The sequence below is a fragment of the Enhydra lutris genome, unplaced genomic scaffold, assembly GCF_002288905.1.
Source record: "Enhydra lutris kenyoni isolate GAN:26980312 unplaced genomic scaffold, ASM228890v2 scaffoldscaffold66, whole genome shotgun sequence".
Classification (NCBI taxonomy): domain Eukaryota; kingdom Metazoa; phylum Chordata; class Mammalia; order Carnivora; family Mustelidae; genus Enhydra; species Enhydra lutris.
In genome coordinates, this window is record NW_019154150.1 from 11,338,392 (window position 1) to 11,365,839 (window position 27,448).

The 27,448-nt window shown below is 48.5% G+C and overlaps 1 protein-coding gene across 1 annotated transcript in view; it reads left to right on the forward strand.

Annotated features, from left to right (window-relative positions):
• Positions 1–6,818: 6,818 nt before the first annotated feature.
• The window catches only part of LOC111159103 (xylulokinase), a 47,899-nt gene continuing 27,269 nt past the window's right edge, over positions 6,819–27,448 (forward strand). The window contains exons 1-9 of the mRNA XM_022521505.1: positions 6,819–6,914; positions 8,202–8,284; positions 18,216–18,285; positions 20,147–20,227; positions 22,436–22,522; positions 23,123–23,251; positions 24,005–24,070; positions 24,772–24,844; positions 27,033–27,151. Of these exons, the coding sequence (XP_022377213.1) occupies positions 6,858–6,914; positions 8,202–8,284; positions 18,216–18,285; positions 20,147–20,227; positions 22,436–22,522; positions 23,123–23,251; positions 24,005–24,070; positions 24,772–24,844; positions 27,033–27,151 (765 nt within the window). The 5' untranslated portion in view covers positions 6,819–6,857. The remainder of the gene's footprint in view (positions 6,915–8,201; positions 8,285–18,215; positions 18,286–20,146; positions 20,228–22,435; positions 22,523–23,122; positions 23,252–24,004; positions 24,071–24,771; positions 24,845–27,032; positions 27,152–27,448) is intronic.

Genomic DNA, 27,448 nt, shown 5'->3' on the forward strand with positions numbered 1-27,448 from the left:
AAAGCTTTAAAAAAACCAAAACAACAAAAAGACACCAGTCATTTGATTCAGACCCACCCTAATCCCGTATGTACCTCATCTTAACCTGACTACATCCACAAAGACCTTATTTCCATATAAGATCCCACTTGCAGGTACTATGAGTTAAAACTTGAACTATATTTGTGGGGGGGGGGCACAATGATGCTTACTACATAGAGTTAATTTCTTTTCACTTGTTAATGAAAACACTCAAGAATCTGCATTCAAGAATATGACTCACCTCTGAGTCAATCCCAAAGATTCTGCTAAAGAGGTTTTTATTTTCTTGCTTCCTAGAAAGCATGTTAGATTTTGATTTCCTTTTCAACCCAGAATTTTTTTTTTTGACCCACAATTATTTAAGAGAATGAGTTAAAAGTCCTAAGCACCTTGAGATATCCCATTATTGCTGTTTTGTTTCCTTGTTCTCTTTTTTAAAAAATTCTTTTACGATGCCTGGGTGGCTCAGTCAGTTAAATGTCTGCCTTCAGCTAGCGTCATGAATCCGAGGTCCTGGGATGGAGCCCCACATCTGGCTCCCTGCTCAGGGGAGAGTCTGTTTCTCTCTCTCCTCTTGCTCCTCCCCCCTGCTCACGCTTTCTCTCTCTCTGTCAAATAAATAAATAAAATCTTTTAAAAAGTTCTTTTAGTCCAAAACTTGAAAGTTCAATAATTTATCAACCATGGTCAAAAAAAAAAAAAAAATCCCCACAATACCGAGTTAATTAAAATAGTAAAGTCACCCGCTAACCCCCAGTTTCTAAATCCCATTCACACAGATAATTGTTAATTACTTGGAGTTAATCTTTCCAGACCTTTCTTTCACATATACATGTTTAATTGTCTGCCTCAAATGCTCATGGAGGGCAGAAGGGCAGATATCAAGGCACAAATGCTATAAAACCAGAAAAATGGAAGATACCCACACCAACATTTAATTTTCCTAAATCAAGTTTGTTTCTGAGGGGAGTACAAACACATAAACAGCAGGTGTATCCACACTCTGGTGAAAATAAGCACTTTCCTCCTCGGGGCTCTTGAGAATCTGTTTGCTTAAACATCAAAGTCCATCAAACTTTTCTCCAGATATAAACACAAAAGTCAGCTTCAAAAAATCTTGACCTCAGCTAAATAAGTTACTGACTTAACTGGAGGCTGGACTACTCTTTACCCTCAAACTTAGACAAACAAATCTCTGTGACATCTGCCCTGTTAGGGATTATAGTTCAAAATATTTCTTTTCCCTCATAACAGCTTCCCACTCATTTTACAAAGAATTTGTACTACCTTTGATATAGAATAGATGGAAGAATTATTTAATCTGTAACATATCCCAAGATGAAATCTATAGAACTTCAGAGAAATATAATAAATTAGTGAACCTGAATTATAATTGATTGTCTATTTCATTCCCTAATTTCTGATTATTTTTTTTTAAAGATTTTATTTATTTATTTGATGGGGGGTGGTGTGCACAAGCAGGGGGAGGGGCAAAGAGAGAATGAGAATCAGACTCAGGGAGTCCAACTCAGGGCTTGGCTGGATCCCAGGACTCCAGGATCATGACCTGAGCTGAAGGCAGATCCTTAACTGACTGAGCCACGTCGGCACCCCCTGATTATTTTTTATTTTGTTTTTTTATTTTTATCTTTGTCTTAGAAGTGAAAGGAGTAGGAATTAAAGCTACCAACTGTTCCTAACTTTTCACTCTTAAGACTATTTATTTAGAAAAAAAATATTTATAAGCCTGGATGATTTCAACAGTTCAGTTCTAACGAACATAGATTCAGCCTGGGTGGGATTTAAAAAAAAAAACAACAACTAGTTTTCTATTTTTACATGAACGAAATAAAACATTTTGGAATTTATACACACTGCATCTTTAGAAAGAGAGCATATTTTCTTCAGGACTTTTGCAAAGAAAAAAGGATTATTTTGAGAAAAATCCATGTTTACTTAGAGAAAAATCCGTGTTGTGGCTGCCAACTTCAAAAAATGAACAGATACTCTGGTGTTGCTTCATTGGAGACCAGATTTGAATTTAGGCTTGTCTCCATGTTCCTATGTTACAATGAATTTCATTATTGTATGTACTAAATGAAAAATTTTTTCTTTCTCTGAAACACTTGTATCTAGTGTTTACCTCAGACTGATTAGTTTTCACTGATTTCTGTATTATGATGTAATTTATCCCGCTGACATGCACCTACATTCAAAGAAAACGCCATAATTCAAAAATCAAAGACCTTCCTACTAGAAGAAAATGTAGGCTGATATCTTTGTAGAAAATGTCAGATAATAGCTCTGTGGTCTGACAGTAATACTGTTTAAACAAGATCAAATAGCTTTGACACTAAGGAGAAAAATCGATAGATTTTATTATATTTCAGTTGAAGATTTCCAACCAACAAAGGTCAAAATGGAGAAAGTCAGAAGATAAATTACATACTGGGAGAAAAGATTTGCAACATCTGAAAGAGACAGGGGATTTATACCTTGAAATGTCAGAAACTCCTGCAAATTCACAAAAAAAAGCAAAAACGTCTTAATGTCCTTTGCCCAACTGAAAAATGGGCAAAGGACATAAGCATTAAGTCACTGAATGGGAAATCCCAAATGTCTAATGAGTATATAAGAAGAGTTGCTCAAATTCATCAGTAATGTGGGAAATGCAAATTAAAACAACAATGAGAAATCACTCCTCACTTATTAGATTGGCAAATATTAGAAAGATAGTGTTATCCTTAAAATAAAAAAAAAAAGTGCCCATCGTCTCATCGGCAAAAGCTGGTTTATTTGGGAACAGCAGAGAAGTGTAATCACGTACAACCGCACTACCACAAAACCGTAGGCAACTTTGCGGAACACAAGAGAGGACCACTCTTTTATAGAGGAAATGGGGGAGTTGGGGGGCCTATGATATAAACAAAAACTCCATTGGTGGAAACTAGGAGTTTGAAGTATGGTGGATTTTGATTGGCTGAATTGTGACTGTCTCTCATTGGCGGGGCTCTTGATGGTGGGGTGGGGATGAAGAGGTCTTCCTTCCTCCTGCTGGGATAGTAAAGCAATAGCTAAAGTAGCCTAGGGTAAGGTCCTGGTCTTCCTATAGAGTCTGCAATTGACTAGTGGTAGGGTGTGAGAGCTCCCCCTGCTGGCCTCTGGTCTTTATTCGAAATGAAGTTTGCTTTTATCAATGTTCACAGTGGAAATACCAAGGACTTGGACTTGGTAAGATGTGGGGTTAGAGATACCTTTGTGCACTGTAGCCGGGAGTGTAGATTGGCAGAGATTAGGAGTAATCCAGCGCTTCAATCAAACTAGTTATACACACACAGTAGAAATCTTACTCTTGATATATAACCCTGAAAAATTCCCCCACACGGATCCATAGAGCCATGGATGAGGACGTTGTGCACAGTGCTGTTTGCATTACCGGGGAGCTGGCGTCCACCCAGGTGTCACTCATGGGGTGGCACGAAAATGCGGTACCATGAAAATACAGTAAAATGCGGGGTTGGCATACTATTGAGTATGATGAAGTAGTTAGAAGCAAACAATGAGATCAGGGGTTCCCAAATGTTCTCATTTCACAGCACCCTTAGAATCTCAACAAATTTTTCATGCAACTCCTAGGCCAAAAGCGATGGCTAAGAATTCTGTGTCTTAAATAGTTACTCCAAATAGCTGAATATATATTTATATTCTAACAACCCAGTAGTATTTGAAGAAAACAATGCACATAAATTGGAGGAGAAAATAATATTTCACTGCATTCTTAAATAACCAGAATAACTTCCTAAGAGGATGTGTGTGCCTACCCAGCTTCTCAAATATTGGCATCGGATTAAACACTGCTGTCCTTATTTTCTGTTTCCCCCTGATTTCCCTGCTGTACTTGCTTCTCACCACAACTGCTGAAGGCACAGCTCTGCAAAGATATATGAGGTTATATTGTAGAAAGGAATGTAACCCAATCTAATATTGGAGAAGTAGACTACTTCAGATTAGCAGTTCACGGGGCACCATTTGGGAACCACAGAGTTAGGCATACCTATCGCAGTATGAAGAAACCATAAAAACAGCGCCAAATTTTAAAAAGTACTGGAAAACTAAGACCCAAGGAGCCCCACTGAGTCTGTTTTTGCTGAGGTTTCAATGACCTTACTGCTAAACCAGGGGACAGGTTCCCATGCAGCATTTAGCCTTGTTGAGCCCTTCTCCTTCCAGAAATGTTCATCCACTGGCTTCCACTCCACCCCTCTCATGATCTCTTTCTGGTCTTTGACTTGTCCTTCACAGTTCCCTTTAGTGGTCTCCATCTGTCCCACTCTGAGCCCTTTCTGCACAAGCTAGCCCATTCCAACTGGGACCTAATAACTCACAACTCATTGTCTTTGGCCCAGAGTCCTTCCTGAGCTGGAGGCCACATCTCCAACTGGCTGCTCAGTGTCTCCACTCAGACATCCCACAGGCACCTGAGACCTACCACATCCCGAGTAAGCTCCCCACCTTCCCCGCTCCCCCAGCTGCTTCTCCTCCCGTGTTTTCTAGCTTGGAAAACGGAAGCATTATCCATCTGGCAGTGGCCTGCAGCAGATTGTATCCATGGCCCCAGTTCTTCACCTTCCCCACATCCACAGCCTCACCACTTGGCTTTGGGCTGTCCGCGAGACTCTGGCTGGTGGCACAGAGGAAGAAGTGTGGCATGCCGGTTCCGAACTTAGGCCTTCGGAGGCCTCGCATGTTTGCCCTTGCCCTCTTCTGCTCCTCTGCCTCTGTGAGAAGATCATGGCTAGGGTACTCTACTCGTCCAGAACAAGAAGGATGAGAGACTTGTGGAACAGAGCCACTCCACCTGAGCCTAGCCTAGATCAGCTGACACCCCCTTTAACCCCCTGCTGACAAGTGAGGGACACTACAAGATTACTCTTGTAAGCCACCAAGTTTGAGGGTGCTTTGTTGTGCACCAACAGTTAACCAACCAGGCCACCTAGACTAGAAACCAGGGCATTGCCTTTGACTCCTCCCCCTCTCAGTCCACGTGATTCCCAGAGCTTCCCAAATATCTCTCAACTCCATTTACTGTCTCCATCCTGGGCACCTCTGCCTTACCTCGGGCCTTCTGCAGCCCCATTTTAACCCATTTTTCCTTCCTGCCTTTTGCCCCTATTCTCCACACAGCATCTTCCGACTATGCAAATCTGACCATTGACTTTCCTGGGGGTTGGTTTTGCCCGGAGGCTGGAGTATCAGTTAGAGCCCCAGATGAGGGAAGGAGCCTCACTGGGGATTGTGGGTATCTTGGTCACTGAGAAGAGACTTCACGGGGGCAGTTTCTGCTTTGTTCCCAAGTCAGTGCAGGGCCTCTTTAATGGGTTCTGCGCAGGGAGCCAGGTTCAAGCTTGGAGTAAAATAAGCAAAAGACTGTCTTCACTCAGGCCACAGCAGCTCTTCCGCAGGGTCCCCCAGAACCACCTCTACTGCTCGGTGTGCTTTCTCAGGGCATCAGAAGAGAGGACAACCTGAGAGACAGCGACGACTTTACACTTTCTGTCCTCATTCCTTGCTAATGGGCTAAGTTGCAGATGGGCGCTTTCCTATGTAGGCAAATGGGCCCTCAGACCTCCAGCCTTCTCTGGCCACAGTGAAAGGGCTGTTACACCAAAAGAAAGGATGAGTCACCAGAATGGGGTGGGTGCCACAGCCCACAGAGAAAAGCACCCCTGAACAAGACAAGGCCTCCCTGTGAGACAACTTGAGACTGAGCCAGCAGCCTTGGCCTTCAGAGAGATTTGTATTTTGCCACGGGCCTTCTCACAAGACTGCCCAGAAAACTGTCTTGTTTTATGTTTAAACACGCAGATTCTGGAGTCAAACTTACTGGTGTTTGAGCCCAGCTCTGCCACTGATCTAGGGACCTCCGGCAAAAGGGAGCATCTGGGCTCTAAGCAGTTCAAGTTCAGCAAGAGGGACAGCAAGGTAATCAGACCTTTGCAAAAGTATGAGAGAGGCTCTGATGGGCTGGGAAGGCCTTGGGAGGAGCATCTCATCTGGGAGATCTTCCCAGAAGAAGTCAGTTCTGGGAATAAGAATGACACAGCCAGGTAGAATGTGGAAAGAGATGGTGTCCTCGGTTCCAGGGGAGAAGGGAGTGGGTCTGATTTTGTTTCTCATGCCCCCTCCACACGTCTGGCACACATTAGACTACCAATACCAGCTGACCCTGGGAAGGAATGAGCCCCCCCGTTCCAGAACATGGGAAGCTCTGATTTTAAATACAGAGGTGGGATGTGGCCCTTGTCAGAGCTGGGTAAACATTCAGATTTGCTAGGACCTGACAGGACCCACTGAAGCCCAGCGCCTGCAGCCCCAGGGTACATTTGCCTGTGACCTCCGTGTCACCCGCATGAATGGACAGCTGCCTTAGCACCCAAGAGACAGCCATGGAAGCCTCCAGGGTCAGGGACACCAGAAAGACAGGTAGGGATAAACTAGATTGAAGGTGGAACTTCTGGCCCAGACGTCCTCCTCGGGGAGCCAGGCCGCGTTAGGGCAAGAGATACGCAGGAGAGCACAGGTGGATGGGGAGGAGGGCAGGGGAGGAGATACCTGTCTTGTTGCATAGGTGCGAAGTGCGCCAGGGCTCGGCCGGACGCGTGTCCCCGCCCCGTTCCCCGGCAGGCGGCGCCAGAGCGCAAGCCCACGAGTGACACAGGTCCGGGAGTCCAGTCGGGCGGAGCGAGGGGCGGGCCCGGCGTCTCTGGGCGCTGGAGTGCGGCCACACTGCGGCCGCGGGAAGTACGGACCGACGCGCCGCCGGACCGTCCGGGGCCATGGCCGAGTACGCCGCTCGCCCATGCTGCCTGGGCTGGGACTTCAGCACGCAGCAGGTACCGTCTCGGGCCCCGGGTCCGGGCTGGGCGGGGCGGGCTGCCTCCTCCGGGACTACGGGCTGGCTGGCGGGACCCGGGCGCGGGGAACCCTGGGCCGAGCTGCGGGCGAGCGTCCCTCCCGTGCTTCCTGGGGGTGCCGGCGACCCCTGCCCCCTGATGTCTTGCTCATGCCGCCTGCCGGCCAGATGCGGCCGCGACCCTGCTTGGACTCGAGCCCTCCCGGAAACGGTGGGCGCCCCCGCCCCCAGCCCCGGCGGATCCCGCGGGCACGTAGTGGGAAGTGCCCCGAGCGGCCGGGGTCCCGAAGCGCTCGCCCTTCGTGGGCGCTGAGCGACAGGGACCCGAAGGAAGTTGGCCGCCTGAGACTCGGCAACAGAGAGACGGTAGACGTTATGCGTGCAGCGGGCATAACCAGTGACCTGGAACCAGATCACTGCTTGAAACCTTTTAGGTGGAACGGGCACGATGTAACGCATGAACTTTGTTCCACCTGTGGTTGGCACCAGCATGCCCAAGTCAACGTACCCGGCACTGCTGGCCCCAGGACGGGCTGTGTTGCTCCCGGGGCAGAGCCAAAATGCCTTCAAACTGGGTGTGGGGTGTCAAGGGGCTCCTTTTCCTTAACTTGAGAAATCAGCACGGGTGCAGTCAAACCCCTCGGTCTCCGCGATGGGTCTGGGAGGCAGGGTTAGACCAGTTTTGACCAGAAATTTCTGTGGGGCTGGGCAGTGAGGTTGCCTTGCTGGGTCTCAGTGCCCATATGTCCGAGAGAGGAGCTGTACCCCAGAGTTTGGAGGTCTGCTCCATCCGGACCTGTATGTTTCTGGACCATGATCATGGCCTGTGGGAACAGCCCAGGGACCTTGTCTGGTCTCTCAGGTCGCTGCACAGACAGGGTCCCCAGAGACATCTCCAAATCCTGCCTCTCATTCCTTCCCCTGCAAGACTTACTCAGGCCTCTTTGCCAGGCTCTGGAATCAGCTCATCTATGAACATCTGGTTCTAAGACGATCTTGGCTGTGCTTGTTAAGGGGGCAAAGATGCCTTGAGCTGTACGGGTGTTTCTACTTTGCCTCAGCCTCTTCATTTTACCTACTCTTTGGGTATGTTCCCAGAGGAGGCCTCTGTTACTGTGTTTACAGTGATGTACCCCCAGCCTTCTGGGAGGTCTCCAGGCCGAGCCACTCACTGGGGTGTGGGGCTTCACCTGGTGATGTTCCTACCCCTGGACCAGTGTAGAGGCCAAGGAAAATTCTATACACCATTTTTAAAAATGCCTTCCAGGTGAAAGTTGTTGCTGTTGATGCAGAGCTGAATGTGTTCTATGAGGACAGTGTGAATTTTGACAAAGACCTTCTAGAATTTGGGTATGTACATAGTATATGTGTGTGTGGGGGGGTTGGTTTTGGGGTTGTCCCTTAACCTTTTACGTTCATTAACCACACTATTCTGGTGTGATATTGTGATTTAGAAGAAATACATATTTGGTCATTCAGATGGCCAAAATATATTTCTCACATGCATTTGGTCTTCATCCATAGTTCCTGCCTCACAGCTCCCAAAACCCTTGAACTTCCTAAGTGTTGAGAGTCAGAAAGGTATATTTTGGTATGTTAATGGAGGTGACTTTTGGACCCCACCTGGGGGTAGAGGCTGGTTGCCCAGAAGACCAACCATGTGATAAGAGGGTTGGAATTTTCAGCTGGAGATTGAAAGGTCAATGGCTAATGACTAAGTCCTGACTGTGTAATGAAGCCTTCACAAGAACTCAAAAGGATTGGGTTCAGAGAGCTTCTGGGTTGGTTTGGGCAGAGTGGCATGCCAGGAAAGAATATGGAAGCTCCTTGCATTTTCCCCATACCTCACTCTATATACCTCTTCATCTGGCTGTGGATTCCTGTCCTTTATCATGTCCTTTAATAAATTGGTAAACCTAAGTATGAGTTTCCCTGAGTTCTGTGAGCTGCTTAAGCAAATTAAAAGAACCTAAGGCCATTGGAACCAACAATCTGTGACTGGTTGGTCAGAAGCACAGGGAAAAGCTTAGGGCTGGCGCCAGGCATCTGAAGTGGGTTGAGTGGGCAATGTTGTAGGACTGACCCCTACACTGGGATTTGATGCTGTCTCTGGGTAGATAATGTCAGATCATCTTCTGGTGTCCAAGAATTGCTTGGTGGTGTGTGTAGAGGACCACCATCCCCACCTGTCCCCCACCATATTAGAGTTGCGTCCAAGAATCTGAGAGCTAATATATCTATAGATCCATCTTTATCAAACTGCAGGCGTGGTGGTCTGGGTAGACCTCTCGGCATCCTTTTTTCCTGTGCCCTGAATGTGTTTTCCATTCCTTCCCAGTTCCATGCACTCATTCATCCATACTTGCAGTAGGTATCAGTTGAGACTTGCTTTGTGTAAGGCACCATGCAGGGTATCAGGATTTGATGGTGAACCAGGGACGTGGTCCTTACTTTCCCAGAGCTTCCTGTTAAGTAGGGGAGACTGATACCAATCAAGGACTCTGACAAAATAATATTTGATTATAGACTCAGAGGAGGCCATTAAAGGAAAGGAACTCACTTCTCCAAATGTTTATTATAAAGGAATGTGACCCAGACTTGGGGAATGGTCAGGAAGCAGCCGGAAGGAAGTAGTGCTTTAGCCAAGGTCTGAGTGAGTGGGGTTTGCCTGGTGATGGAAAGGAGAGAGCATTCTAGGCAGAAGAAGCAGTGTGTGCAAAGGTCCTGTGGCAAGAAAGAGCACTGCTTATTCAGTGAATTGAAGAAAGCCAGTGTGGCTGGAGAGCAGAGAGGGAGGTGGAGCCTGGGCTGGGTCACATAGGCCTGGGTACATATTTCTCTATATCCTAATACCTATGAACAGCCCCTGAAGGACCATACAGATGGGAGTAAGTTGTGACACAGTTGTATTTGTATTTTAAACAGATCTCTCTGGGTGCAGTGGAAGATCAGTTGGGGATTGGTCAGTATGCATGTTGGGAGACCATGGAGGTGTGTCAAGATCATCTGGATGGGAAATGATAGCATCTTGGAAGAGAGAGCTGGGTGGTAAAATTGACAAGTCCTGGGGAAGAACTGAATTTGAGATGTGAAGGAGAGGTTTCTGGGTGGCCTTCTGGACAGATGGTAGACTGAAAAGAGTTGGTTTTAGGGAGAAAGATCATGAGTTTAGCTGTATTAGTTTGCCAGAAAAAAATACCACAGACTGGGTGTCTCAAACAACAGAAACTTATTTTCCTATAGTTCTGGAGCCTGGAAGTCCTAGATCAAGGTGCTCGTAGGGTCAGTTTCTTCTGAGAGGCCTCTCTCTTTCATTTGCAGATGGCTGCCTTCTTGCTGCCTGTCACACTGTCATCCTCTGCCCCTGCATCCCTGGTGCCTCCACTGTGTTGTGTCCCAGTCTACTTTTATAAGCACACCAGTCCTACAGGATTAGGGTGTACCCTGATAACATCATTGTAAGTTAATTGCCTTTCTCAAGGCTCTTTCTCCAAACACAGTCACATTCACAGGTACTAGGGATTAGGACTTCAACATATGAATTTTGGGGGATATAATTCAGTCCATAATAGCTATAGACTTGTTGATTCTGAGGTGTCTCTGAGAGGTGGTGGTGTCTCATAGAGAGTGGTGGAAGTGTCCCTCCACAACTGTTTTAGATATCACTTCTGGGGCATCTGGCAGGCTCAGTCGGTAGAGCGTGCTCTCTTGATCTCAGTGTTGTGAGTTTGAGCCCCTTGTTGGGTGTGGAGATTACTTAAAAATAAAATCTTCAAAAAAAAAAAAATATCACTTCCCTGTTGGCTCTTTGGCATGACTCACTGCTGCTCATGTCTCAGGCTTACTTTGAGCCGATGTTGGAAGCCATCTTGCATTTGTAGTTTATATTACTGTAGATAGACTATGTGTGTTTGAGTTTTGGTAGTTGTGTCTTTCAGGGATTGGTCCATTTTTTTTTTTTAAAGATTTTATTTATTTGACAGAGAGAGATCACGAGTAGGCACAGAGAGAGAGAGAGAGGAGGAAGCAGGCTCCCTGCCAAGCAGAGAGCCCGATGTGGGACTCGATCCCAGAACTCTGAGATCATGACCTGAGCTGAAGGCAGAAGCTTAATCCACTGAGCCACCCAGGTGCCCCCATTTTTTTTTTTTAAGATTTTATTTATTTGACAGATACAGACACAGAAAGAGAGGGAACACAAGCAAGGGGAGTGGAAGAGGGAAACAGGCTTCCTGTGGAGCAGGGAGCCCGATGCAGGGCTCCATCCCAGGACCCCAGGATCATGACCTGAGCCAAAGGCAGACACTTAATGACTGAGCCACGCAGATGCCCAGGGTTGGTCCATTTTATTTAAGCTTTTAAATTTGTGGCTACAGAATTGTTCATAATATTCCTTTATTTTCGTTCGGTGTCTGTGGGATCAGTAGTGATGGCCCTTCTGTCATTTCTGATATTGATCATTGGTGTCTTCTTGCTTATTGTCTTGGTTAGCCTGGCTAGAGGTTTATCAATTTAATGATCTTTTCGAAATGTCAGCTTTCAGTTTTGTTGATTTTTCTCTACTGTTTTCCTCTTTTCACTTCTCATTGATCTGTGTTCTCATTTTTAGTATTTCTTTTCTTCTAACACGGGGTTAGAGGTGGGGGTGTTTCCTGTGCTACTGCACTTCTCAGCCTTTTCCTATTGCTTCCAGATTTTGAGTCACAGTTTGAAAGGCCTTCCCCATTCTGAGATTATGAAGCAATTTGCCTGCATTTTCTTCTAGTTCTTGCACGGTTTCCATTTTCTTATATAAAAATATTTGAAGTTTATCAAGGTGTATGGCATGACATTTGTATCCAGCTCCAATTTTTTGCTGATGACTCTCCCATTGTCTTGCTACCATATTTTTTTTATTTTTTATAAACATATATTTCTATCCCCAGGGGTACAGGTCTGTGAATCGCCAGGTTTACACACTTCACAGCACTCACCATAGCACATACCCTCCCCAATGTCCATAACCCCACCCCCCTCCTCCCAACGCCCCTCCCCCCAGCAACCCTCAGTTTGTTTTGTGAGATTAAGAGTCACTTATGGTTCGTCTCTCTCCCAATCCATTTGCGAGACGTGGATGGAACTAGAGGGTATCATGCTTAGCGAAATAAGTCAATCGGAGAAAGAACTATCATATGATCTCCCTGATATGAGGAAGTGGAGATGCAACATGGGGGTTAAGGGGGTAGGAGAAGAATAGATGAAACAAGATGGGATTGGGAGGGCTACCATATTTTTAGAAGTTCGTCTTTACCTCACTGATTTGAGATGCCAGCTTTATATGCTAATTTCTGTGTATGGTTAGGTCGATTTCTGGGTCTTTTCTTCTGTTCCGTTAGTTGGGTCGGGTCTGTTCATGAGCCAGTAACGTGTTTTAATATTCCAGCTTTATAATATGATTTAATATATAGAATTGTTGGTCCCCTCTGACTGCTGTACAGTGTCCATGGACATTCTTGGTCTTTTTACTTTTTTTTGAAGATTTTATTTATTTATTTGTCAGAGAAAAAGAGCACAGGCAAGGGAAGTGGCAGGCACAGGGAGAATCAGGCCCCCCACTGAGCAGGGATTTCCCCGCCCCCCCAGGACCCTGGGATCATGACCTGAGTCTAAGGCAGATGCTTAACGACTGAGCCACCCAGGCGCCCCCTTGTTCTTTTTTGATATATACTTTTGAATCAGCTTTTAAAGTTCCAGAAAGCAAAATTACTAATATTTTTATTGAAATCATATTACCTTTATAAATTAATAGTTGCAGAGAGTTAGCAACTTTATGAGATTGAGTTTTCCTGTCAAAGCACATGTTTGTTCCGTTTGTTCAAGCTTCTTTTGAATACTTCACATGGTCTGGATATGTTGTTTTTTTTAATTACTGGAAATTTTATTTATTTTTTTTAAAGATTTTTGTTTATTTGAGAGAGAGAGAAGGAGAGAGAAAGAGCATGAGAGGGCTGAGGGGCAGAGAGAGACGTAGACTCCCCACCAGGCAGGGAGCCTGATGCAGGACTAGATCCTGGGACTCCAGGATCCTGACCTGAGCCGAAGGCAGTTGCTTAACCAACTGAGCCACCCAGGTGCCCAGGTTTGACATATGGATATGTTGCAGAAAGGACCATTCTACCCCACCCCTCCCTATACCCAGCCCCTTTGCAAAGTGACTTCGTAGTTCCTTCCATCGAGAGATGAGAGTAATTTTCCTGACCTGCGGATTTTTAACCAGTAGAACGTGAGGGAAGTAACATCGTGCTGTTCTAGACCTAAGCCTCAAGAAGGCCTTGCTGACTTCTGCTCTCATCCTTGGAACCCTGCCCAGCCACCATGTGACCAAGCTCGGGCCAGCCTGCTGGAGAATGAGAGGCACGTGGCTAAGTTACCCCGGTATCCCCAGCCAAGAGAAGCAGCAGCTGGCCCCCAGAGGCAGAGCCCTCTCGCCCTCTCGCTACTGCTAGCCGACACACAGAAGGAGCCCAGCTGAGCTCAGCCCAGTGACCCACAGAATTGTGAGCTAAACGAGCTTAGTAGGTTCAAGTTACTTAGCCATGAAGTGGTTTGTAGCAAGGCAAAACCACGTGGTACCTCTAATTCATTTTAAACTTCTTTCTGACTGTTGTATCTTTTTACTAATGTAAATGGGGACTTTTCTGTAGCGATTGAGCATCGATCTACCAGGCTTCTTTCTTTCTCCTCCTGGGCATTCCCTCACCATCCTTCAGTTTTGGTCGCTCGTGTGACTTAAGTTCTAACCAGCAGAACGTGGGAGAAAGTGAACAGGGCTCTCTATCAGAACATATGACCCGGCTGTGATCCTCTGCCCTGTGTCTTTCTGGGTCCTGTGGCTGGATGTGAGTGTCCAGGGCACCTTGGAAACCGCTTAGAAGATGAGAAGAGCCCCCGTCCTCCTGGGTCCCTGATTAACCGCAGGGAACAGAGAGCTGCCCCTTCCCCCGCCCCCGGCCCCGCACTCCACATTCCTGGTCCCCAGCACTCCACTGATGATGCTTTGCATGAGTGGGAACTAACTTCAACTGTGTCAAACCAGGGAAATTAACTAATACAGTGTCATCCCTTCCCATCACTTTTTTTTTTAATGCTCTATTGAGATAGAATTCATGTACCAAAAAATTCACTCTTTTAAAATGTACAGTTGCATGGTTTTTAATATACTCATAGAACTGGGTCATAGTCTCCACTATTTAGTTTTAGAACATTTTCATCTCCTCAAAAAAAGAAACCCCGTATCCACTAGCAGTCACTGCTTACGCCCCCTCCTCCAGCCCTGGCAAGCAGTCTTGACGGATTTGCCTATTCTGAACATTTCCTATCAATGAATTTGTTCAATGGCTGGTAATTTTTGCCAAGTTTCTTTCACTTACCATAATGTTTTCAGAGTTTCTGTTGTATGCTATGAGTACTTCATTCCTTTCTATAATATACTCAGTAACGTTCCATTGTAGAGTTATTACATTTTGTTTATCCATACATCAGTTGCCAGATATCCAGCAAAGATATCCAGATATCTTTGGCTCTTATCAACAATCCTGCTGTGAATATTCATGGATGGTATAGACTACGTTGTGCCCCCTTCCTGTCCTCTGAGAAATCCTGTTGAAGCCCTCACCTCCAGTATTTGGTGATAGGGCCTGTAGGGAGGTAACTCAGGGAAATGAGGTGGTAAGGGTGGGGCTCTAATCCAACAGGACTGGTGTTCTGGTAAGAGGAAGATCTCTTTCTCCTCCCCGAGTCTGCACAGAGGAAAGGCCATGTGAGGACACGGTAAGAACATGGCCCTGTGCACATAGGAAGAACACTTTCACCAGAAACCAAAGTTGCCAGCACCTTGATCGTGGGCTTCTTGCCTCCAGAACTGTGACAAGATAAATGCCTGTTTAGACCACTCCATCTGTGGTAATTGTTATGGCAGCCGGGGCCGACTAATCTAGTGTATGAGTTTTGTGTGGACATGTGTTCTCATTTCCACTGGGTATATACCTAGGAGTGGAATGAACAGACTTTTCCAAAGCAACAGTACCATTTTATATTCCCATGAGTGGTATAGGAGGATTGCAATTTCTCCCAAGTTTTTGCCCACATTGGTTTTTTACTATTCTTCCAATTACAGATTATAGCCGTGTTAGTGGGCATGAAATGGTGGTTCATGGTGGTGGTGACTTGCATCTTTCTAATGACCAATGATGTTGAATATGTTTGGCCATTTGTGTATCCTTTTTGGAGAAATGTCTGCTTGGATCCTTTGCCCATTTTTCAACTGCCTTAGTTGTCTTTTTATTTTTTTTTTTAAGATTTTATTTATTTATTTGACAGACAGAGATCACAAGTAGGCAGAGAGACAGGCAGAGGGAGAGAGGAGGAAGCAGACTCCCTGAGGAGCAGAGAGCCCGATGCGGGGCTCGATCCCAGGACCCTGGGATCATGACCTGAGCCGAAGGCAGAGGCTTAACCCACTGAGCCACCCAGGCGCCCCATTATAGTTGTCTTTTTATTATTGAGTTCTGAAAGTTCTTTGGATAGTCTGGAGACAAGTCTCTTAACAGACATGATTTCAAAACTTTTTTCCCATTTCTGTGCGTTGTCTTTTCACTTTCTCGATGATCCTTTGAAACAAGTTTTAAATTTTAATTGTCTATTTAATCTATTTTTTTTTCTTTGTTGCTTGTACTTTGGTGCAGTATTTGTTAGGTTTTGGTGTTGATTTTGTATTTATTTCACACACAAAAAATTGGAAATTTCCAAGGTGCCCTGCAACAATTTAAGTACTATTAGAAATACTTGTTTTTTAAAGGTTTCAGAGCACTTTTCTGTGAAACCATTTGGGCCTGGAGCTTTGGCAGGTGTGGGGAGCTCCAGTCTTCCCTCCTAGCAGAAATTGCCAATTTTAAATACGTGTTATTTACATGCGGACTGTTTAGTTGCAATTATCATGTGTTTTGTAAAGGCAACATTTTTTTCTGATGGTTTTTATTGTCTCTGGAAAGTTTGCTGCTCTTTTTCACCTTTTCCCTAATAGTATCTTTTCAAAAATGTCAGTATTATTTAGTATAATTTGTGTATAAAAAAAGGACATCCATTAAAATGTACACTCTAGTGCATTTTGATCGAGGCAGACCTATAGCTGGAAAAGTGCCACCAAAATTACGATATACAGACTATCTACATCGCTCTGAAAAGATTCTTTGTGCCCCTTTGCATTCCATCCTTTCCTCCCTGTTGGACTAGGAAAACCACTGACCTCCTTTTTCACAGCAGGTGGATTTGTGCTTTCTGGCATGTGATACACATGGCGTCATATAATACAGACTCTTGTGGCCCTGGCCTCCTTCACTCAGCATGGTCATTGGAGATTCATCTCTGTCAGTGTGTGTATCAGTAGTTCACTTTTTTTAAAAAAGATTTTTATTTATTTATTTGTCAGAGAGAGAGCAGAAGCACGGAGAGCTACAGGCAGAACTGGCAGAGCAGGCAGAGGGAGAAGCAGGCTCCCCACCGAGCAAGGAGCCCAATGTGGGTCTCGATCTCAGGATCCCGGGATCGTGACCTGAGTGGAAGGCAGATGCTTAACCCACTGAGCCACGCAGGTGCCCCAGTAGTTCACTTTATTATTATTACTATTATCATCATCATGTAGTACTCCACCACACACACACACACACACATACATACCACAATTTATCCATTCACCTGCTTGGGGACACCTGAGTTGACTCCAGATTTTTTTTTTTTTTTAAGATTTTGTTTGACAGAGAGAGACTCAGTGAGAGAAGGAACACAAGCAGGGGGAGTGGGAGAGGGAAAAGCAGACTTCCCGCTGAACAGGGAGCCTGATGCAGAGCTCAATCCCAGGACTCTGGGATCACGACCTGAGCCAAAGGCAGAGACTTAACGACTGAGCCCCCCAGGTGCCCCTGACTCCAGTTTTCTGTTGCCACAGATAAGGCTGCTGTGGAGACTTGTGTACAGACCTGCCTTGGAACTTTTACTTTCATTTCTCTGGGCTGGATAATTAGGAATAGAATCTCTGGGTCCCATGGTTATCTCATAGCATCTAGCTATGGATTCTGAGCTGTTTTTTTGTTAAAGATTTTATTTATTTATTTGATTGAGAGAGATTGAGAGAATGAGTGGGGGGAGAGGCAAGAGGGGAAGCCAACTCCCAATAAAGCAGGGACTCTTGGGACTCGATCCCAGATAACCCCGGGATCATGACCTGAGCTGAAGGCAGATACTTAACCGACTGAGTCACTCAGTCTCCCTGTTGTTGTTGTTGTTGTTATTGTTTTAAACTCATCCTTGGGGCGCCTGGGTGGCTCAGTGGATTGGGCCACTGCCTTCGGCTCAGGTCATGATCTCAGGGTCCTGGGATCGAGCCCCGCATCTGGCTCTCTGCTCAGCGGGGAGCCTGCTTCCCTCCATCGCCCCCACCGCCTGACTCTCTGCCTACTTGTGCTCTCTCTCTCTATCAAATAAGTAAATAAAATCTTAAAAAAAAAAAAACCAAAAACTACAACAACAACAACAACAAAAATAAAATAAAAAAATAAACTCATCCTTGAGGGGTGCCTGGGTGGCACAGTTGGTTAAGCGTCTGCCTTCGGCTCAGGTCATGATCTCAGGGTCCTAGGATCCAGCCCTGCATCAGGCTCCTTGCTCAGTGGGCTTCTGCTTCTCCCTATCCCTCTGTGCTCTCTCTCTCTCTCAAGTAAATAAACAAAATTTTTAAAAATAAAGATAAACGCATCATTGAAAGAGTTGGATTTTGTCAAATCATTTATTTGCACGAGGGCCTTATCGGGGGACGAGGGTAGGGAGAGGGGTCCAGGCAACTTTCCAGGCTTGCAATCCAAGGACTCCCTGGTCTGATGGCCAAGAATGCTTCCTGCAGATGCAGCACCTCTGTGTGGCACATCCTTTCTACCTCTCCAAACCCAGTGGGCTTGGGAGGGTTTTAATCCAACCCTACACCCCCCAGTTCCCTCATGGCCACAGCGCCAAGTGGCGCCATGCCTGCCTTCCAGGGCGAGACCCTCATATTTAGAAGGCTTAGTTTTGCTGGTGTCTTCTGAGAATCACCACCCCTGAGTGATTCCCTAGGTCTCCTCTTTCCCTCTTGCCAGCGTTGTTCAGCCTCGTTCAGTTTAGAATGTTCCCACCGACGTTGGGGAAGGGGCGTTTCTGTCCCCACCGGGTCCCTGCCCAAGGCCCTGCCCAGCACTCTGTCTTGTTCTTGTAGGACTCAGGGTGGAGTTCACGTTCACGAGGACGGGCTGACAGTAACCTCTCCAGTCCTGATGTGGGTCCAGGTAAGCACAGGGATCCCAGACCCTTTGTTGAGACCAGGTCCTCATTGGGAGAGGGAGTCGGCCCGGCTCCTCGGGCTAGACTCACCTGCAGCAGGTGTCAGTACTTCCGAGCCGAGAGGGCACAGAAAGGTCTAGCAGATCTGGTGCTAGAGCACTGGCAGGCCCTGCCAGGAAATAGCCATCTTGAGAATACCGCCTTTCCCACATCTTTGCCAGACACTGCGGGAGGCCCTCTGGCCAACCCTCAAACCCTGAGATGCAGGCACAGCACTGGCGTTTTAGTGTTCGGGCTCAGATGGACCCCAGGCCAGGCCTGCCTGCTCAGGACCGACAGGAAAGGAAGTTGCCTGTTGCCGAACAGGGGTGACCCATGGAGCCGTGGGACCAGGGGTATGGCCAGTACAGAGCAGCATGATAGGGCTGGGTCTGCCTCGGGGGTCCTGAGACCCTGAAACTGGAAGCCAGCCAAAGGCAATGCTCAGTGTGTCTGCCAAAGCTGGTCCAGTCCTCTGGTACCTGGTTAAGCAGTTCCCTCTCCTGAATTCTTTCTGTTAAGATAACTAGTGTAATTTAAAAAAAAAAATTTTTTTTTTTTAAATCAACTTAACCCTGACTCATACTGGAGGATTAGGGTAAAAGACAGCTTTCTACCTGCCAGGCCAGCTAGAATGGACTTCCTAAGGCTAAGCCAGACCAAGGGGTGCTGGGGTGACAGGCAAGAGTCCGTGTCTAGAGGTCCCAGTGATAATGTCAGGGACTTTGATAGATCAGGGCCTTAACTTGAGGTGATGAGCAATGGGTAGAGAGCCAGACTTGGGGGTCGACCCCATGTTTTCTCATTATGAGCAGCCCCCCAGGACTGGACCTGTTCTAGTTTTGCCAGTCCCCCGTCCAGCTATGCCCCATCCCCTGTTCAAGTTTAGGCCAGGAGGGCCCAGTTGGCACAACCTGGGCTGCGAGAGGAGCCCTCCCAGCAGAGGGTAGGGATGGTGGAGTCAGATCAAAACTCCAGTGGCTGTTCTACCCTCGAGGGAAACACAGCCTGGGGTGACTCTCTGATTCCTGCCCTGAAGTCTTAGGGAGCATTAGGCTGTGCTGGGCAGCATCATCTATCCCACAGTTGGGGTCTTGCAAGAAAGAAGATTGCACCCAGATGGTGGGGGGTGGAATGGGGATTGGGACAGATGGCCATCTCTGCCTACCCTTTCCAGCCTGGTGCTCCTGGACACAGAGTCTAAGCCTGGTCCCCTCTCCCTCCGATGGGGGCTGTCTACTTTGCTCTTCACCTCTCTGTTGCAGTGAAATCACACCAGTAGTTCAGAGGTTGAAAATGCAAATAAAAGAAACCACAATTTTTTTTTTAAAGATTTTATTTATTTATTTGTCAGAGAGAGTGAGCACAGGCAGACAGAGTGTCAGGCAGAGGCAGAGGGAGAAGCAGGCTCCCTGCTGAGCAAGGAGCCCGATGTGGGACTTGATCTCAGGACACTGGGATCATGACCTAAACCGAAGGCAGCCGTTTAACCAACTGAGCCACCCAGGCGTCCCAAGAAACCACAATTTGATCCACTTTGTTTTTGCTCTTCCTGAGTGCTTAGGAGTCCCGACAGATTGGAGAAGCAGAATTTGAGGGATCCATGGTTTCTGACTCCATCTATTTAAGCTATTTTTATTGTGGTTCATCTTTTTATTTGATTGGTGCCGACTTTAATGAATTGTTCCAGGCCTTATCCATCCTAAGCGATCAGCTCTCTTGCATCTCTGGGATAACGGCAAGCACTAGGGTTTCAGGGCTGAGGCCCATGGGTTTGCGTGACTCGGTGGTTCTGGACGGTCACGGTGGGCTCTGTTTGTCTTTCAGGCTCTGGATATCATCTTGGAGAGGATGAAGGCTTCAGGCTTCGACTTCTCTCAAGTCCTCGCCCTGTCTGGGGCGGGCCAGGTTTGTCTGTAGCAGCTTCTCTGCGGCGTGTGGCGGCCGTTGGGAAGGGGTGCGGGGCTCCCCTGGAGGGAATGCTGCCCCCGAGAGTCGCTGCACACTTTCTATTGTTGGTAGAGCCCTGCCGCTCTGCTACCTCAGAGGATGTAGAGCGTGCCTTCTTGCGAAGGATCAGAGGTGGCTGGAAATGTGCAGCATTATCCAGAACAGGACCCCGGGTGAGGAAGAACCAGATAGAGGTCGTCGATTGGGGTAGAGGAAGCATTTGGCGTGCATTGATGATGCCTGCCTGGGAGCACTGGCATTGCTTTTCCGTTTCCTGGAAGTAGAGGCAAAGTCAAACATTCGACTTCTAATGAGAGCAGTTTTAGTAGTAGCAATATTTGTAAAAATAATAACAAAGCACACCGACTGAGCACTTAGTGCAGGCCAGGTGCCACGCTGAGCGTTTTACATAGACTTTTTGTCTTTTTAAGAAAGAGAGAGAGAGCATGAATGGGGGAGCAGTAGAGAGAGAGGGACAGAGAATTTCAAGCAGACTCGGTGTTCAGTGTGGAGCCCGATATGGGGCTCACAACCCTGAGGTCATGACCTGAGCCAAAACCAAGAGTCCGCTGCTTAACTGAGGAGCCACCCAGGCGCCTCTTACTTAGACGATTTAACCTATTCGTTACAGTATTTTAGGAGGCGGTGTCAGGGTGTGGTTAGCACGGGAGCACTGGGTCTGCTGCCAGGCTCTGTCCCCAGGCTCACCATTTAAAAGCAGTGACCAGGGCATGTCATCGAACTTTCTGGGGCCTCCTGTCCTCCTCCGCCTGAAGTTCAATGTGAATGTGAAATACTTAGTGCATAAAACTTCATGTAAGTTTTAGCTACTACCTTTAGTATCATTGCCATTTACCTGAGGACACTGAGGCGCAGAGGGGCGATGCCACTTAGCCAAGGTCACACAGCTGCCTGGTGGAGGAGTCAGGACCCAAGCTGAGTCTTACCCTCTGAATCACTTTGCTCCGTGGTGGATTAGCCTGCTTTCACATCCTTGTGAGAGAGTGCTTACAGATTTTTCTGAGCCACCTCTTCTCCTCTATCCTCCAGCCTAACAGGAATTTAACGCTCCTGTCCTGTTCGACAGATTCCCCGGGAGATCTTGCCCACCTCTCTCATCTGAACCACAGGCTGGGATACCCTGTCCCTCCTGGGCATCCCCTGATCCCATGCAGGTGTCCCCAAGAACACCTCCAGCTTACCCCACCTGTCATCCTTGACTGTCCAAGGGGTCTCCGTGCCCTGTTGATTTGTTACATGACTCTTGAATCTCCCACCTCCTCTCCAATCCTGCCTCTCTTACCCCAACCCAAATATCTACAATTTTTCTCTGGGCCTCTGCTTGGGCCTCCCTGCCTCCCAGGTACCTTCTCCGTGACTCCTAAACCCTTTCATACACTCAGCCCTGGCCATGGCACTCCCTTGCTAACCCAGAGTTCCCACACCTCCGAGATAAGCCCCCACCTCCAGGCCCTGGCGCTCAGGCTGCCACCTCCCCCCTCAAGCCCCCACCACCTCCCTCCTGCCCAAGACTCAGCCCACTGTGTCAGGTGCCACCGCTCCCTGCCCCTGGCAGCCTCTCTCAGCCATGCCTGCTCTCTGCACGGAGCACCCATGCGCTCAGCTCCAGCTCCTTTCCTACTAAACAGGGCCCCTTCTGCCAGCTCGCATTCAGTGGCCCTCCTCTGTGTCCCCACTGCCCTGCCACTGCACATCCACAGGGTTTTATAATTGTGTGTTTGTGTCTTCCTCCCTGACTCACCGACCACATCGTAGAGAATAAGGACAGTACTATTCTACTCATCCATCCCGTTGCCCGGCATGACCTAGGTGCTCCGTAAATGTTCGTTGAGTGAACAAACGGGTAACTGAATAAAGGAATGAATTTCAGGTACTATTGTGCGCAATATGTTTTTACAATACAATTTTACGAGGATACCAAAATCCAAACCACTAATTCTTTCTTGGACCCTTCCTATAAGTCTTGAGGGGGACAGGGCAGAGTTTTCATTTTCTAGAGCTGAAAACCAAGACTCAGAAAGGGTGAGTTCTGTAAGAAGTGGCAGGGCCAGGCTTGGAGCCAGTTCCTTGGGGTGTGGTCTGGACTCTGGGAGGTGATCCCAGTGTGTGGCCATGTGAGCATGTGCTTGGGTTTTCCCTTGACAGCAACATGGAAGTGTATACTGGAAGGCTGGGGCCAGCCGCGTGCTGACAAGCCTGTCACCAGACCTCCTGTTACATAAGCAGCTGCAGGTAACCGTGGGAAGAAGGGCCCAAGCCCCTTCGGGCCCTGAAGTCTGGGGCTTTTGTGCATCGTCAAGGGTATGCGAACTTGGCTCAGGCAGTAGTGCGGTAAACAGGGTTTGCCCTGCCTCCTGCTGGGTACAGCTGGTGTCAGGATGGAGGATCAGGTGCTAACAACCCTCGTCTCGGGTCCCTTCCTGCTAGGCATGGCTCCGGCTAGTTTCCCCCTCAGAGAGCTCGCCTTGGCGCGTGATGCCTCTGGGTGGTGCTGGAAAGGCAGGCTCTGTCTTCTCCATGGTTCCCCGCCGCAAATGCCCCTGGGAAATGGCACTTTGCGGCAGCTCTAGCCCTCCCCTGCTTATCTCCAGTATCTCCAGTGGTGCTCAGGTGTCCTCCTCAGAACCTTCTACCTTGAGCTTTCCGGGGAGAGATACCACTGGGCCAGGCTGAGGTTTGGGCGGGAAGGGCTTAACCACGGGTCTCCCAAGGTCACGTCCAGTGGGGAGGTGACCGTACCTGCTGTGATAGGCTGTGGAACCACCAGTGCGGGGGCTGTTTCCAGAGTCAGCAGGCAGAGTTCAAGCCTGTGCCTTTGTTCCTCCTTTCCAGTCCTGTTTCTCCATCAGGGACAGCCCAGTATGGATGGACTCCAGCACCACAGTCCAGTGCCGCCAGCTGGAGGCCGCCGTGGGCGGGGCACAGGCTCTCAGCTGCCTCACCGGCTCCCGAGCCTATGAGGTAAGCAGTGCCCCCCTGGGGCTGGGGGCCAGGGTTGGTCCTGGGAGGAGGGTCCTGTTGCTGGTTCTGGCCCCTTGTCCCTGGGTGTCTGGGACACAGCTGGTGACCTGCCCCAGTGGGGATCCCTTGAGGCCCTGTGGGGATCGCCCCTGCAAAGCCAGGATTGGGCACTCTCGCCCCTGGTTCTGCCCAAGGTTGTCCTGCCTCCCTCTGCTGCCCACAAGCAAGGGCAGGTCTCCTGTTGCCCAGCAGGGGACCGAGGTGGGCTCATGGCCTTGCTGTCTGCAGGCATTTCCACTTCAACCTCTAACCTGGGGATAAAAATAGCACTCATGCTTGGGACAGTTTTGAAGCCCAAGGGAGTCAATGTATGCAAGGTGTTTAGTATAGCTCCTGGACAAGTAAAAGAGGAATGAATAAATAAAAGGAATGCCTCTTTCCTGATGGCTTCAGCCCCTGTTCCTGGAGCTGGCTCTGACTGGCCCTGTTTGGCTCATGACTGGGGGTAGGGAACATAGCCTCATCTCCTACACAGGTGCCCTTGGTCAGCACAGTCCCTGCGGTGGGGGGTGGAGTGGGGTGGAGCAAGGCTTTTTCAGTAAGGATGTGCAGCAAACGTTTCTAGGTTTGAGGCCTTTGTAAAGCATTCACGATACTAATTCATATCCAGAGCATGCTACGGCGACCTCACTTTGTGGAGATGATCACTGCACATAGGATTTGGGTTTTGAAGAATTTGCACTCTTTTTCCAGCGTTTTACAGGAAACCAGATTGCAAAGATTTATCAGCAGAACCCTGAGGCCTATGCACACACAGAGGTTGGTTAAATGTTCCTATTTGATTTAAGTCATAGTTGAATTTCTTTTATAATACTACCTTTAGCATAAATAGATCTCATGTTCATGGGCCAAAAACATTGATTAGCAGACATTAGACCCTCAGGCCAGGAGGTGTTGGCATTCTCTGCTGTGATTCCCGCCTGGAAGCACGGACCCTCCGGGACATTTGAAGTCCGTTATCCATTCCTCCAGCTCATGCCTGGGGTTTGTGGCTTCTGAGGGGCCGACTTCCACTCACACTTATTCTGAACCCCCAAGAGTGACTTTGTTGGTTCTGAATCCTGTGGCCACGCATCCCACTTCCCTTGTGACTAGATATAAAGACCACAGAAACAGAGAAAGGAAATCAGGCTCCTTGGACACCTGGCAGAAGGGCCACTTCCCTGAGCACGGCTTTTCCAGAGGCCTTGTTGCTCTTCCTCTTTGCTGGACTTGATGGTTCTCTGGCCGGTCAGAAACTGCAGAGTGAGGCGCTCCCCCAAGGACTTGGTTCTTGGTGTTCCGGATACATATGCCAACGGTCCTGTCTCCAGGATACTCTCTCACCGCCATTACTGGGCCATCTCGCTCCACGTTTCCGCTTCCCTCCCTGATTTAAAACTCTTCTCAGGTGGTGGGTATCAGAGTATTCAGTTGCTTATGGTATGAGGCCTATCTCACTGCCTCTCTCTCTTTCACAGAGAATTTCTTTGGTTAGTAGTTTTGCTGCTTCCCTGTTCCTTGGGTCTTACGCCCCTATCGACTACAGTGACGGTAAGCCTTCAGAGTCCTGGGGGGTGTGCCTGTTCGGTATGTGGGTGGACGTGTGCGCCTGTGGGCGGTGTGGGCAGGACAGACTTTTAGCCCTGTCATCTTGCTGTGAAGGGACTGTGTTAGTTATCTTTTGCTGTGTGATGAGTGACCCCAATGCTTAGCAGAGTAGGAACTTTTTTTTTAAATTTTATTTATTTATTTGACAGAGAGATCACAATTAGGCAGAGAGGCAGGCAGAGAGAGAGGGGAAGCAGGTCCCCACTGAGCAGAGAGCCCGATGCGGGGCTTGGTCCCAGGACCCTGGGATCATGACCCGAGCTGAAGGCAGAGGCTTTAACCCACTGAGCCACCCAGGCGCCCCAAGTAGGAACTTTCTTTTTTAATATTTTATTTATTTGAGAGAGAGAGAGAGAGGGAGAGCACAAGCAGAGGGAGAAGCAGGCTCCCCACGGAGCAGGGAACCTGTTGCTAGATTTGATCCCGGGACCCTAAGATCATGACCTGAGCTGAGGGCAGACGCTTCGCCGACCAAACCACCCAGGCCCCTGACTGCAGGTGTTTATTATCTCACAGGATTTCTGCAGGTCCGTAGTCTGGGAGCCGGTGAGCTGGGTGGGCCTGGCTCAGGAGCTCTCATGAGGTGGTAGTCAAGCTGGCAGCCAGGACCAGCCATCGAAAGGCTTGACTAGGGCTGGAGGATCCATTTCCAGAGCCCCAAACTTCTTAGCCAGAAGCCTCACTTCCTCACCATATGGGCCTCCCATAGGACACCAGTGACAGTGGATGGATCCCCACCCCCACCCCTGCCACCCCTGCCTGAGCAAGGGATGAGACAAAAGGGTGGCCAAGCAGAAGCCACAGAATCTCTACACCTTAGCCTTGGAAGTGATGTGCCATCCCTTCTGGCTCACCCTGCTGGTCGCACAGACCTACCCCAGGTGTGGGAAGGCAGGGACCTCACTAGGTGGAACACCAGGGCTCGGGGTGGGCATAGGCCGCTTGGAGCCTGGCTCCCACAAGGTGTTGTTTCTTGAAGTTGTGTTCACATCTGGGGAACTCAAGGGAGTGGTGAGTTTCTGGAGTCAGTGCCTTGCCAAAAATTAACATAAGCGATGCCAGTGAGGAAGGAGAGCCGGGAGGAGGCTGCCGAAGGTACTTTTGCGTGAGACCACGCTAAAGGCCAAATAGCAGAAGGAAGCAGAGTGCAGAGAGAGAGCCCAGACTGATGCTCATGACTTCAGAGGAGTCTCAGAAGGCTCAGAGCCCCCTGGAATCCAGCTGGAGTTGTCCGAGTGCTGTCATTGGCCACATACTATTCTAGCGTTCAGGGAGAGAAAGTAAGGTGTCAAAGAGGTGGTCCCCAAGCTTCACTCACAATCTGGGGAAGAAAGGGTTCCCACAGGTAGCTGCACACAAGTCAGGCCAGCAGAACCCTGAACCTGGAATAGCCCACGTCCACCCGTCTTCGCCATACCCACCCTGGGGCGGTTACATGCTGCTGGGAAAAGTCACAGCCCTGCTCCCGTCGGTGTTCCAAAGTTCAGGTTCTACAGCCTCGCTGGGCCCTCGGCTCCACTCTCCTCACTTCCCCGAGAAGTCACTCCCTGATCTACCAGATGTCTCACTTCCTTGCTTGGGTCCCTGCCGATGGCTGTCTGCCTCCACCTGGGCCCAGTGGAGGAGGAAGAGAAGAGCCCTTTTCTGCTCTGGCTTCTCTCCCCTTTGCCGTCCTCAGGAAAGCGTTGGGAGATGTAGATTGTTTTCAGACAGACTTCAGGAGCTGATCCCCATGATGTCCTTGAAAAGTTAGAGGTGGCTAGGGAAGCCTGAGGGCTGACCCACATCGGCATGGGGCCACCTCTGCACAGACCCCTCGAGCACCAGGGGACACAGAGAACAGTTCCTCATCAGTGTAGTGCCGGGTCTTAGGACCACAGATTCCTAGGCTGACATGAGGAATACTTGGAGGAGGTGGTGGGGCCGTGTGTTTCCAAGGCCCCTGCTGACCTCTGGTTCTCTGGCTCTCTAGTTGCCTAATGACCCAGGCACACTGCATGCATTCCGTTGGGAAAGAGCTCCAGGTACGATTTTGTGGCAAGAACTCGATCGGCTTTCCGCCAGATGGGCGCGTGTTCACCACAGGTCCTTTGCAAAGATGTTTCTGTTTCTCGTTTCCTTCATTCCTCAGGTTCTGGAATGAATTTGTTGCAGATCCAGGACAAAGTCTGGTCGCAGGTCTGCCTTCGCGCCTGTGCACCTCATTTAGAGGAGAAGCTTGGCTCACCTGTACCGTCGTGCTCTGTGGTGGTAGGTCCCTGTGCAGGTGACATGGCTTATTTCCTAGCGGGCAGCTACTGGGGCAAGCAATGCAGAATACACACACACGCACACGCACACAGAGTCACCCTCATTCATTTCTTTACACACAGGCATACACACGTGGGATTTTCAGGCTAGGGTAAGGGAAGTATTTGATGTACAGCAAAGCCAAATATCTGGATCAGTGCCTTGCGTTTAGCAGGGACTCAAGTGCGCATACAGATGACTGCCTTGTGGCAGCGAGGTGTGGGGTAGGGCACCTGGGAAAATTCCACTAGAAATTTA